Genomic DNA, 13,652 nt, shown 5'->3' with positions numbered 1-13,652 from the left:
ATTATGTAAAATGTATATTATAAATAAACTAAAAAATAATAGTAAAATATACTATATGATTGAATAAGATTCCAAGCTTCTAACCCCACGTCCGTCCCATAAGACAGTGCGTGCACTAACCAATCACAAATACATAAGTGCCCTTCTCGTTGGGACCCACAACACATGACAATCACCACCCTTTTTATAAAATCCTAGTATTGTTCCATACGCGCCACTGAAGTCGCGTTGAGCAGTCACTATGCATAGGCTAAGGCCAAATGCGCACTCGTCACCGTTCACTTCTCTCCTCTTTTTGGGACCTCTGCCTCTGTGACGGAAGTTATGAAACCCGCCCGTGCCATTAGATATATACCATAACATATACACACACGTTATATCACCCTTGTGTGTCTCTGATTTCTATTGCTTCCAAGCACAATCTCAGCCCTACAATCATTCAATTTCAGCACATATGGAGTTTTTCGGGTCTCACGTTCCGATTTTTATTGGATTTTAGGTATGAATTCAAACACCCATCTCTCGATTTTGTTTATTTATTTATTTACTTGGGTGAATTTGCAATCTTAATGGCCCTTGTCGATTTTGCTTTTGTTTTTTAAAATTTTTATTTTTCCTTGGGTCCATGCTGAATTGGGGTTTTTTTATTTTTTTTTTATTTTTATATCTTCTGTTGTTTCCTTAGGGATTGCTCTTAGTTGTGTTTGTTTGATTGAATTTATTTGAGTTGAGTGTTGTTTAAACCACAAGGCTTTACGTAGGTATCCCAAACTAAGTTTATTTTATTCTTGGAATTGAATTTGGTGTTAGTCTGTCAATATTGAATGTAGATGCCTACTGTGTGTCCCTGATAGCTTTGAGATGCTTTTGAGAATTATAATTAATCAATAGGATTGATGAAAATAGGGACGTCCTAAATTCATGATTCGGTGAGTGTTGCCTCCTACCATTCCAAGGGGGAGTTGCAGGCTTCAACTCCCAGTTGGGATACGGGTGTGTGTCACGCATTTTAGTTAACTGAACTGTTTTATAGTTCATAATAATGCCTTAGAGGCGAAAAACAGTTTCGTGCCTACATATAAAAATAATGGAGATTTTCAAAAATCAAATGTAGAATTTATTGTGGTACAAGACTAAGGAGCCATGCTATGAAATTTTGGGAGAGATTCGTTGAGCATGGATTAGGACTTAAATTAAATAGTTTCAAATAAGTAGTCTAGTTTTAGGCATGAGAGGCCAACAATGCAAGCTGTTTACATATGTTGGGAACTAAAGGAAGTGCTTAAAGAGATAAGGAATGCCCTTCACGTGTTTTTTGTTTAGCTGGAGCCCTATAATAACATCCCTAGAGAATGGAAATTATAATATAGTAGGTTTTAAAAAAGTAAGTAATAACAAATAGATGAATATGCCTTATTTGAGCAGTGGCTATATATCGTGAACAACCCCAAGAAAGATGTGGGAATTTTCTTTTGTGTGTGACGAGATTCATTTGGTGTATGCTATATTGAGATCTGTGAGAGGCTTCTAAGAACCATAATTAATCAACAGAATTGGTGAAAATAGGTAGTCCTAGCACGGTATTTAATTAATTGTAATCTCTTACCACTCCAAATGGGGTACTTCAAGTCCCAGTTCGTTGTGGGCATGGGTGTCTTAAGCTTTGTTAACAAAATTGTTTGATAAGCTAATTAGTTCTTTTGAGGCGGAAAACAATTTAGTTCCTATATATAAAAATAAAGGAGATTTTCAAAATCAAAACTGTAAAAATTTTTGTGGCATTAATGATTAAACTAACAAGTCATACTATGAAATTTTGCGATAGATTTGTTGAGCATGAGATAGGCCTGAGAGAGGTTAATAATGCAAGCTGTTTACATCAGGAGGGAACTAACAGAAGTGGTGAGAGAGATGAAGAGTGCTCTTCACATCTCTTATAGATGCTACTTTTAGATTTTTCACTAATTTTTAATTTCACATTCCTTCTGAAAAACATTTTGATGATTGGGTGGTTACTTTATTTATTTTTTACATATATTTGCCGTGCGTGTATGTATATGCAGGGACGGACCCTCATTAGGATGAGGGGGGTAATTGCCCCCACTGAAAATTTTTTTATTTATTAATTTACCTTACTAAATTGTTCCTTTTCAGTTATATACCCCTAAAATATTACTATTGCTCCCCCTGAAATTACTAAAAAATATCATTATTGCCCCCCCCCCCCCCCCCCCCCCCCCCCCCCCCCCCCCTCTCTCCCACTTAATGGTCTGGGTTCGTCCCTGTTATATGAGTGTGTGCTTTCTCCTTGGAGAAGCTGAAATTTAGATTGACCCTTTCTTTTGGTGTAGGTATCAAATGGGTGAAGTGGACGCAACAGTTAAATTGGTTGACTGAATAGCTTTGCTTCTTTATTGTTAAATCAGGAAAAAGATGGAGGCACGACCGGCTTTATCCATTCAGAGATCAGGTGCAAGACAGCTAAGTAACCTTGGAGCATCTGGAGCTCTATCATCATCTTTACCCGTTCTACCCACCAATATGGAAGAGAGATATCCTAACCTGCAAGACTCTCAACAGGTCTCCATGGAGAGGGAACTAATGCAAAATCCTTCGGCTTTTCATTCTTCATTACCTTCAAATAGTGGGGTAGTAGGTCACATGTTTTCATCATCCTCGGGGTACTCCTCTGATCTTCATTTTTCTTCTGTTGCACCACATGAAAAGCATTCTGGAAAGGCTCCCTTTCTTTCTCAGTCATCAAACTGCGGAGCATCTATGCCATTTACTCATTCAAGTCATTCTGGAGTGTTTCCCTCTACAGTTTCAAGTCATTATACTAGGCAAAGCAACAATGATTCCTGGCGTACAGATTCACTGCCGGATTTTTTTGATTATCCTGTAAATACCCCTGGCCAGAATAATCAAATAGATAGCACCAATAGTGATGGTTGTGTCATGGTATCTGAGGACCTTGGTAAACAAAATGATTGGCAGGAATGGGCAGACCAGCTAATCACTGATGATGATGCTTTGGCTTCTAATTGGAATGACCTTCTTGTTGATACCCATGTTGCAGATCCAGAACCAAAGGTTGGGTTCGTCTCATGACATGAGACTGTTAAGAAATCTCTACAATTCGTTTAACTCTTTTGACTGGCCTGACGGTATTGTTTTATTAATGTAGATGGCATATCAGGTGGCCAAGTCATCTACAAACTTTTCAGCACACCAGCCCCAAGTATTTCAGCAGGTTCCTGGCACACCTGGAGAAACCTGCGCTGTTGGCACCCCCTTGTCCTCAGCAAACAGTGCCCCAAGTAAGCCACGCATGCGTTGGACACCGGAACTTCATGAAGCCTTTGTGGAGGCTGTTAACAAGCTTGGTGGAAGTGAAAGTGTGTAGCTCTCCTCAACTTACTGTTCTTATTGGCATTATTTGGCTGTGCTGTGTTTACTAATTTGTTAATTTTAAACTACAGGAGCTACTCCAAAGGGTGTACTGAAGCAAATGAAGGTTGAAGGGTTAACCATCTATCATGTAAAGAGCCACCTGCAGGTATCTTTTTTTTCCCCCTTTGATAGTAGTTCTCTTTAGAATTGATATCGTCTATTTTAATTATTTAATGGGAGCACTTGTTCCATGGATTGCAGAAGTATAGAACAGCCAGATACAGACCAGAATTATCAGAAGGTAGATAACGATTGCCTCTTGATGTAAAAATAAAAACATACATGTTTAGTATTTTTAATGTTGTGCCCCCAAATTTCTCCTTCACTGTATCGGCATCTTTGTTGTTGCATTGCGGTTCCTTTATGTTCAATGAGGTTGTACTACTATATTTATGATGCAATTCACTATGTTGTTAAAGCATTGACATGTTAACAAATGAAATGACATATGAATTTCAAGCTTCTTTTTTTTTTTTTTTCAAGGCCTTTCAATTTAAATATAGAAATTGGATTCCTTCTTGGTACTTTTCTGGAGGATGATTGAAGTTATCAATCTTTGCATGATCCAGTCATCAAGTAATGTAGTTTTTAACAATTATTTTCTGGAATCTTCTGCTATGTTTACTTTGTAATTTGGCTCTTTACCAATGTATGGAAGATTTGTACCACAGCCATCTCTCTCTCTCTCTGAGTTCTTTGCCCTAGCTATTTGGTGTTGCTAATCAAGTTCTATAGTTCCTGTATAACATGCCATGCCTTCAGATAAAATTATGCAATTCCATTTTTTTTTTTTTTTTGTAATAAACTATTTATCTCATTTTTTACTCTCTCCCTATGTTTAAAATATTGGACTGGCTTTGATTCAGTTCGCACTTTCTATTGAGATTATTCTTCTATGCTGTGCTGTCTTAGTTAATATTTCCCTCATTCTGCAACCTATTGGGTAAGTAACAGATCTTTGGTGGGCAAATGTCTAAAACTACCTTCCTTGATCTCTGTCAATGTCCTTGACATTGTTCCAAGCCTCCAATGCTTCTAATTCCGTATTTCCTTGTCATGTAAAGAAAATTGTCTTTACTTTCAATATTAACTTTTTTCCCCTTTTATTTTTATTTATTTATTTTGTGCTTAAACTCCTATGCCATAGCGTGACCTTTTTCTTGGTGATTATGTGTGACTTGTTTACCTTTATATGGGCTGTAATATGTGAAGTTTGCTTATGTGTGACTATATTGCTTTTGTTATTTCTGGGGCAGTTATTTATGAAGTTGGTCATTCCCTTTGGTTGCAGGATCATCAGATAAAAAATTGACTCCTATTGAGGAATTGTCATCTCTAGACTTGAAATCGTAAGTTAGTTAATCTTTTAAATTTACTTGTATAACTTGTACAAATCTTCCCATTTGCCAAGTCGATCCGATCCATTTGTTCGTATAGCTATTTACTTGATCGCATTCTGGAACACCTCTAACAGAGGGACAAATAGTCAATTTTGAAATAACTTATTGTCAACCTCTTTCAGATATGAACCTATCTGATTCAGAAGGGAAGAACACACCCACACACACACACACACACACACACATATTGTCATCCATTTATCTTTTCTTTTAGTTGAAGGGATCACCAAAACCTATCATCCTATGAACTATTACTACTAGGCATAGTTCATTTTGTGTATACATAGACTATAATTCAGTTATTGTTGTCTCAATATTAATACTCTCACTTTGCCAAGCTGCTTCGGTAGTCCTTTTTATTAGTTAAAGTCAGTGTAGCTTCTTAAAGATCGACTTGAAAAAATCGCAGTGTAGCATTGACCGAGTCCTTTTTATGTGAACTTGTTGGTCAAGTTTGATGGTGTTTATAGCTTCTGGAATTAGTTCACCCTTGATACACATCTTCGCTGCATGATTGCTGAAGCCACTTCTTTCTATATCCCTTTGTAGTGATTTTTCCACATATTCTTTACAAAGTACAAACTAACTTACCTTTGTATTCTTGATGCAATTGGGGCTTCTGAATTCATTTAAATTGCTAACTTCTCTGTGTCATGGTAACAGGGGTATTGAGATAACTGAAGCATTGCGGTTACAAATAGAAGTGCAGAAGCGGCTGCATGAACAGCTTGAGGTATGAATTTGTTTCTGAGAGGAATTTTGGTTTTTAATTTTATTGGTTACTTATTCGTCCACAAAGAAGTTTGTGAGAAATGAAACCTATGTTAATTATATTTTGTTTCTACTGTATAATGTGTTTAGAGCCTGCTGCTTACCATGAGCCTCTTGCCTTATCGATATTTTTTTAAACCAGTGAATTAGTGTTGTTGGTGAATCTTTCACAAGGAGAATACACGTTGCATATAAATCTATATTGCAGATTTCACACATTTCAAGACCTTTCAATCTCCACAAGCTATTCACGGATCCTGTAGTTGTATTTTCTTTTTTTTTTTTTTTTTGGTATCAAAACCTTGATTAAAGTTAGAAAATGACTTCTTTCAAATGCAAAAGGAAAAAGGAAACAAAAGAATGATTAAGTGAGTGAGAGTTGGAAAGTGGCTGTTCTAGATGTTTTTACTCTTTGGTAAATATCCAGGCAACAGTATGAGAAGCTTGAATAGGTATCAGCAAAGGTTGGGACTTCCATTGATGATAAAAAGGAGTTTTTAACTTTTCCTTGTAAGTGCAGCAGATGGCAAAGTGAGAACTCCCCCTTCTTTCTTTGGAAAGTATAAATTCTTTTTCACCAGAGTCTTGCCTGTGCTATGAGCAGTACTGACTTTGATAGTTTGAAATTAAGCATTTAATTGACTATGCAAGGAAATGATTTGCTCCAGATTGCTTCTTTTAATCCTCAGAGTGGTAACATGGGCAGCATTTCCTTGTTTGTCATCGAATTAATGGTTAATACTGATATCTAAGTAACATTTTTTGTGCAGATTCAACGAACTCTACAACTGCGAATAGAAGAACAAGGGAGATACCTCCAGATGATGTTCGAGAAGCAAAAGTCAGGTCTTGACATGCTTAAGGGCTCGCCATCCGCCCAGGAGAACCCTTCTGCTCAGTCGACAGATGCAATTCAAAATTCCCCTGCCAAAAATGAACCAGGAGCCTCACAGGTGGTCTGTCAAGAAACTGAAGATGTTCCAGTTGTCACCGAATCACAGGAGGTTTCCAGGAAGTTGGGAGAGAAGCAAAAGGCACCTGATTCTAAAGCTTCCGAGAATCTTGAGGCAAATGCTGACGAGGTTTCTAATGCTCAACCCCCAAAGCGGGCAAAAACTGATTAATAAGCCGAATAACCTGCCAAATCATCTTAGTATGACGAATACTGCTAAATGGCGTATCTCAGCTGAGTCGGATGGTCTGAGATTTAGAACTCTCTTGTTTTCTTTTTCTTCATAGCTAAACTCTCTTGGGCAATATCTTGTGCTCTTCTTTTTTCCTTTTTCCTTTTTTGTGGAGGTAAGTAAATTGTCGGAGTTTTGATTATTATGCTCCTTTAGTTGAGCAAGGATGAATTCAGAAGTTCTAGTTGGAAAAGGCAGGAACTTTTTTTGCCCATGCTTCCAACAAAGACAAATTTTTTTGGATGATAGGATAGTTACCGACTTACCCGAAAAAAAAAAAAGGGGGGGGGGGGGGGGGGGGGGAAAGAACTATGATAATGTTAATGTTTTTGGTTGTTTTGGGTACATGGCGGACTGTAATTTTGCTTGATGGTGAAAACAGAAGGTTGCTGGGGGCTGTAAGATTTATGGATACTTGCATGGATCTTAAGGCTGCACTATGAAAAAGAAAAAAGAAAAAAATGGAATGAAATTCCCTCGTATGTTCATTTTTGTGTATAAATTTGCAGGCTCTGTACGTTATGGAAATAGGTTCTTTAATTTTAAGGTTGGTAATTTGGAATTCAAATTAATGTCCAAATTGGAACACACAAGTTGAACTTGGTTATAGATCTTCAGGTAGCTAAAATGAGAAATACAAAGATATCAAATTAGTTTTTCTTGCCATTTTGAAATAAAGATCATTAAAAAAAAAAAAAAAACGAAAACCGAATTTTCTACTCTGATGGGTAAAATTAAACTAGAACCAAGAGAGATTGTGAGAGCGGAGAGGGAGAGAGTTGGCGAAAAGATGAGACAAACAGAGTTGGGAATGAGAAGCAGACAGACTTGGATTCATTCGGAAATGGGTTGAACCAGTTTTATGATCCTTTTCGTGACGGTCAACATTTTGGGGCTTAAAGAAATAACATTATCATTAACAAAGCAGTGCATTGACTGGAAACACAAATATAGTACAAGCCAAACCAAAATACATGTAGGGGTGGTTCCTAAGGTGTTAAGCTGCATTTATTTGGCAAAAATCATTACTATATGATTTACTTCTGAAAGCCTGTAAGCTTGCTCATCTGTATCATGCTCAAAGGTTCAGCCAGGTATGCCTGAGTTTCAGCCGATAATTCTTGCGCAACAAACCGCATGGTGGGTCGTGATTCCGGTGTGGCACGCGTGCATGCCAGGGCCAACGTAACTATATACACCACTTGATCTGCTAATTGGCCTGTGGGAGGTGGGAACCGTTGGTCTAGCACATTCTTCAAGAACAAATCTGAATCACTTGACAATGATGTTGTTAGTGATGAAAGAGAAGATAGGAGCTCCCCTGGGTGCCTTCCCATCAAAACTTCCAATGCCACCACTCCAAAGCTATAAACATCACATTTCTCTGTCACCCGCATGCTGAACGCAAGCTCTACACATTTAAAGAAAAAACAATATTAATGGCATCAATACAACATTCTTCAGTCACCAGGTAACTGAATGATTAAAGCTTACCTGGAGCCATGTAGCCATAAGAGCCAGCAACTGTAGTCCAATTAGATGTATCCGAGCTCAACAGCTTGGCTGTGCCGAAATCTGAGAGCCGTGGATCAAACTCTGGCTCGAGCAAAATATTGTTTAAAGTTACATCACGGTGCACAATAGGTGGATTGCAATCGTGGTGCAAGTAAGCGAGTGCATGAGCCACTCCTTGCACAATCTTCACCCTCGTACCCCAACCTAGTTCCACTGTCCCCTCTTCACCATACAACACTTTCCCCAAACTACCTCTCTCTACATAATCATAAACCAAGTACATGCACCCCTTCTTAGAACAGAACCCGTGGAGCCTAATGATGTTCCGGTGTCGAACTTCTGTCAAAGCCCGAATCTCATTCTCAAAACTTTGCCGATTCATCATTGGAATGTCGCTAGAATCTGACATATTAAGCCTTTTAACTGCTAATACTGTGTGGCCCTTTGACAATACAGCCTTGTAAACACTTCCAAACCCTCCTCTCCCAATGCAGTACTTATCATTGAAGTCCTCGGTGGCTTTCATGAGATCCCCAAATGTCAATTTTCCTTCTCTTTCCCATATCAGCGACTCAAAATTTTCATCTTTATTGGCATTTTTAGACTCTTCTTCATATTGCTTAATTTTCCCATGAAAGATGTAACATCCAGCAACGATGTTTGCCAAAATTATTAGACTAACAACTGAGACAATGACACTGATAAGAACAGTTTCATGGTGTTTCTTCGACTTCTCTCTTGGAGAACGAGCATTACAAGGGGATAAGCCTTCTGCATCTCCACACAAGCCTGAGTTTCCAAAGAAAGCATTTGCCGGTGCTGTTTGGAACATCTTACCAGTAGGGATTGGACCATACAACTCATTGTAAGAAACATCAATGAATTGTAAACTAATCATGCCAGATAGGGCTGATGGAATTCTACCTGAGAGATTGTTATGTGAAAGATTGAGATTCTCCAATGAGGAAAGCTTTCCAAAGCTGGAGGGAATTGTTCCTGATAGTGAGTTGCTACTGATGTCCAAGAGATACTGCAATCTAAATAGACTCCCAAGCTCGGATGGTACTTCCCCCGACAAAACATTGTTGCTCAAGTTCAAGCTCAGTAAGCTCTCACAATTGCCAAGCTCTTTTGGGATTCTTTGAGTAAACTTGTTCATTGACAAATCAAGAAATTGTAGTTTTGTTAAGTTGCCCATACTCTGAGGGATCTCTCCTGTCAAATGGTTGTTCCTCAGGTTGAGGTTGAACAACAAGCCAAGCTTTCCCAGTTCAGTAGGAATTTCACCAGCCAATTCGTTTGAGTCCAGCCTCAGGATGTGCAGTTGTGTCAAGTTCCCTAGCTCTGCTGGAATTTCACCGGAGATATTGTTTCGATCTAATTGTAAATTTGTGAGATTTGCACATTGTCCCCACTTAGGTGAGAGTTTCCCTGAGAATTGGTTGTCGCTAAGAGTGATGAAAACAAGATTTGGATGGACTCCAAATGCCTCCGATAAGTTTCCAGAGAACTGATTCCCTTCAAGACGGACTCGAATTAGTTCTGAGCAATTCTTCAAGCAATCCGGCAATGGCCCACTGAATTTGTTGTCATTCACCGTCAAAAACTGAAGAGTGTAACCACTGCATAATCCAGGGGGCAATTCTCCAGAGAAGCTGTTGTTTGAAAAACTAACAAATACCAAAGATGGACTTCTCTTCCCCAAGTCCCTTGGGATGCTGCCAGTGAAATTATTGGTGTACAGAGAAAGCATCTGTAGTTTATCAAGGTTAGACAAGGAATCCGGTAACTCTCCTTTCAACTGGTTAGTGTTGAGACCAAGAGTAAGCAGTGATGTCAAATTTCCAATTTCAGGCGGAATGGTTCCACTAAGATTGTTGGAAAAGAGGTTTAGGAGAGTAAGGTTTGAGAGATTCCCAATTGCTGGAGGAATTGGACCTGAGAGCTGGTTTGTTGAAAGGTCTAAAGACAACAAATCTTTCAAGTTTCCAATCCCTGGCGGGATTGGACCAGTGAGATGATTATTATACAGGAAAAGGTAGTTAAGCTTTGTCAATAGGCTGATTTCGGGTGGGATTTTTCCAGTGAAAGAATTGTATTGAATTTGCAATGACGTCAACTCGGTCCAATTGGTGATGAAGTAAGGTGAGATCTCACCAGAAAGAAAATTACCGGAAATACCCAAATCAGATATCTTTTTCAGATTCGACAAGGATAAAGGCAACACTCCAGTAAGTGAATTCATGGCTAAAGCCAGGCGGGTAAGGTTAGTACACAGGCCAAGCTCAGAAGGAATACTGGAATTCAATTTATTTATTTCGAGATCGAGGGTCTGAAGCTTCCAGAGTTGGCCCAGGGAACTGGGAATCTTTCCTTCAAACGAATTGTTACGCAACTCAATGAGTTGAAGGTTAGACATCAAACCTATCTCCTCAGGAATTGTGCCTGTGAGATTGTTATTTCCTAGGCGAAGATCTTTGAGCTTGAAAAGCTTGGAGAACTTTAATGACAATGGCCCTTGAAATGAATTCGTGGTGAGGTTGAGATATTCAAGCTTGCTCAAATTGATGAACACCGATTCAGGTATTAGGCCAGTTAAATGGTTAGATGATAAGTCGACGTATGTCAGATTCGGACACTGAGGTACAAAATTTGGGAATTTCAAGGTAAGTTCATTGGAAAAAAGGTTTAGGTGTGTCAATGAAGGCATGCCTGAAAACTTCGACCAGTTTGGAGTAGTTAAGTAGTTTGACCCAAAGTTTAGGTACCATACCTTCTGAAGATTGCTAACTTGATATGGAATGGCACCATTTAGTTTGTTGCTGAAAATATTCAGGTATCGAAGCTTGGTCAACTGTCCAATTTCTGAAGGGATAATGTCATCAAAATAGTTACTGCTCAAGTCCAGGAATGTGAGCTTGGCTAGCTTGCCAATTCTGGATGGTATCGACCCGCTGAAGTTATTGTAGCTAAGGTCGAAACGAGTGAGATACGGAAATGAAGTGAAACTGAACTGGATAAGTGTTCCATTAACATTTGCATATGAGAGGTTTATCTCGGAGACGTTTCCAGCTGTATTGCAGACAATGCCTGGCCAGTCACAAAGGTTTTTGTGGTTGGTGAAAGACCAAGAACTGAGGGATGAAGATGATAAGGTGTTCTTCCATTTGACAAGAGCATCTGCTTCTGTTCTTGCTGATGATGTGATCTTCAATGGAAGTAAACAGAGAGAGAGAATAATAAGGAGAAGAAAACCAGGCCTTTGAAATGGTGTCATCTTTGGTTTCTTTTTGTTTAAGGTTTCATGCATGTTACAACATTATACTAGTGGCATACTCTTTTATAGCAGAGAGAGTGAGGATGCAAATAAAAAAATACTAAGTCAGGAGCCTAGTTTAGAGTTAGCTGTGAGCCTTGTGATATAAACGTGGATTAAATGAACGAATAGAGCTTAGGGTACATTCGTCAATCTAAGTTCATTATGTTGAATCCCACTTTAGTTTTGAAAATAAAACTTCCTAAGTTTCCAAGTCATTTACAAACACTGAAAAGGACTCCCTCTCAGTATTATGCTTTTACTGTGTGGTGCACTTTCTGGGAGTCGCTTTGCATTTAGTAATTTTATTTGAAATCCATTTTCAAACCCCAATATTTTTTTATATGAAACTAGCTTTTAGCCCAAGGGAAAAAAGAAGAAGAAAATCACCACCCATCAATGTGGAAACCACATTGCAGAAAACCATTCCTTACTGAAGTTAAGTGAGGACTTCCCTTCCATATGTACAATAAATTATATACAAAATCATATCATATTGACACCTATCCCTACTGGATGTAGAGTACTACTCCTAGTGAAATTATATTCTACCTATCCCTACTAGATGTGGAGTACTACTCCTAGTGAAAATATATTCCACTACATACAAAAGCATATTATATAGATATTTAGTAGTCACAATGAAAAGCAGAGTTTAATTTATCTATTTCTATGGGATTGTGGAGCTCTCGTCCTAGTGGATATATATTTAACCAGTTTTCATTAGCACTGTGTTTAATGTGAAAAATAAATAATTAAAACAAATTATGAGTGGTCATAGAGTGGTGCTTAAATCACTAACAGCACTTACAATGGGAGTTTGATGGTAATGTTGACTAATTTCATTAGTGAAACCTTAATTAATCAGCCCAACAAATGAATGCCATGTTGGTTGGAGGTCTTGGCTGAAATCATGCATGCACGAGCATGTATGTCATAGACTTCTTGGACTCAATGTAAAAAGCAAAACTATTCCTACTAAAACAAAATTAGTCTAAGATGGTCAAACCACTGTTGAGCATTTATGCTCCTCCTGGAAACAGTTACTTCCAACTTCCAAGCATTTTAATGACAAAATTTAACAAGACATAAGCAAATAAAATGTTATCTAATATTCCTAAACACTGTTTATGGCCATTTCATCTTTTTGTTTTTGGTAGGTGACCTTCTCATATATGCATTTTTCCAGCTTTCACCAAAAACAAAATCTAGAAACTAGTTTGCAAAATAAAAATAAAAATAAAAATTTAATTCAGCCCACTGATTAGATCCAAGACGTCAACCTCCTACTTATATTAACCCACCAACCTATCTATTTTCAGGCCTTGATTTTAAACGGAGTGTTGTCTAAAATTATTTTAGGGTCCACTGAAAGTAAAAATATCACCACCCACCCACATGGTTAACGTCAACCTTTGACCAGCAAAAAGTCTTCAGCAACTGAATTATATCCTCCCACACTGCCTCAATTTTTAAATTAGCCATTCTCTGCATCTAAGTCAAATTGCATTCACAATTAACCAACAGGAAACAGAAGAAAGAGAAGACCTCTATGAGACATAGTACTATTTGAATGTTAAGCTCTCTCTATTCACAACAACAACAAAAGAGAAGAAAAACTCATGCCACAGGCCCACACTTGAGCACAAAAGATCACAAGCATCACTTCATGAAGTGTAGACTCTAATTGAAACTCGTTCAAACTATACTATAATTAACTTTTAACTTCACTAACGGACCAGTGGTCTAGCGGTATCGGCCTCTTACTTCCTAAAGGGAGATCAGGGGTTCAAGTTTCAGAAGAGATAAGTGAATATGAGTACCAACTAAAAAAAAAAAAAAAGAGACTTTTAACTTCATTTCTACATACAGAAATATATAGATATTTATATACATGTATGTATGTATGTATGAATGTATGTTGCATGCTTGCACATGATAAATAAAGATAGAGACTTAGCTAGACATGTGGGTACTCTGTAGACTAAAGATTCCAGCGCTATTCTGAAATTC

General features: G+C 38.1%; 2 protein-coding genes across 3 annotated transcripts; one reads left to right on the top strand and one right to left on the bottom strand.

Annotated features, from left to right (window-relative positions):
- Nucleotides 1–213: 213 nt before the first annotated feature.
- LOC132269077 (protein PHOSPHATE STARVATION RESPONSE 1) lies at nucleotides 214–7,001 on the top strand. 2 transcript variants are annotated; one of them, XM_059770093.1, is made up of 8 exons: nucleotides 214–499; nucleotides 2,427–3,093; nucleotides 3,188–3,398; nucleotides 3,483–3,559; nucleotides 3,655–3,694; nucleotides 4,745–4,802; nucleotides 5,517–5,586; nucleotides 6,395–7,001. In XM_059770093.1, the coding sequence occupies exons 2-8, from the start codon at nucleotides 2,434–2,436 to the stop codon at nucleotides 6,746–6,748; spliced, it is 1,470 nt and encodes a 489-aa protein (XP_059626076.1). In that variant the 5' UTR covers nucleotides 214–499; nucleotides 2,427–2,433; the 3' UTR covers nucleotides 6,749–7,001. The 2 variants fall into 2 exon arrangements, with proteins under 2 accessions (XP_059626076.1, XP_059626075.1); XM_059770092.1 differs by having other exon boundaries at nucleotides 2,352–3,093.
- Nucleotides 7,002–7,738: 737 nt separating this feature from the next.
- On the bottom strand, nucleotides 7,739–11,600 carry LOC132269624 (MDIS1-interacting receptor like kinase 2-like). The gene is made up of 2 exons (XM_059770878.1): nucleotides 8,303–11,600; nucleotides 7,739–8,219 (listed from the first exon to the last, which is right to left on the bottom strand). The coding sequence occupies exons 1-2, from the start codon at nucleotides 11,598–11,600 to the stop codon at nucleotides 7,846–7,848; spliced, it is 3,672 nt and encodes a 1,223-aa protein (XP_059626861.1). The 3' UTR covers nucleotides 7,739–7,845.
- Nucleotides 11,601–13,652: the final 2,052 nt, after the last annotated feature.

The sequence above is a fragment of the Cornus florida genome, unplaced genomic scaffold, assembly GCF_030987335.1.
Source record: "Cornus florida cultivar Cherokee Brave unplaced genomic scaffold, ASM3098733v1 CherokeeBrave_3.0.0_Hap2_Chr08, whole genome shotgun sequence".
NCBI lineage: Eukaryota > Viridiplantae > Streptophyta > Magnoliopsida > Cornales > Cornaceae > Cornus > Cornus florida.
Note: the sequence above shows the minus strand (reverse complement) of the source record. Positions and strands in the feature narration are given on the sequence as shown.

Coding starts and splice junctions, on each gene's coding strand:
- LOC132269077 (XM_059770093.1), top strand. CDS start 2,434: ATGGAGGCACGACCGGCTTTATCCATTCAGAGATCAGGTGCAAGACAG. Junction 3,399..3,482: donor CAAGCTTGGTGGAAGTGAAA/GTGTGTAGCTCT, acceptor TTTAAACTACAG/GAGCTACTCCAAAGGGTGTA. Junction 4,803..5,516: donor TCATCTCTAGACTTGAAATC/GTAAGTTAGTTA, acceptor TCATGGTAACAG/GGGTATTGAGATAACTGAAG.
- LOC132269624 (XM_059770878.1), bottom strand. CDS start 11,600: ATGACACCATTTCAAAGGCCTGGTTTTCTTCTCCTTATTATTCTCTCT. Junction 8,220..8,302: donor TTATGGCTACATGGCTCCAG/GTAAGCTTTAAT, acceptor TTAAATGTGTAG/AGCTTGCGTTCAGCATGCGG.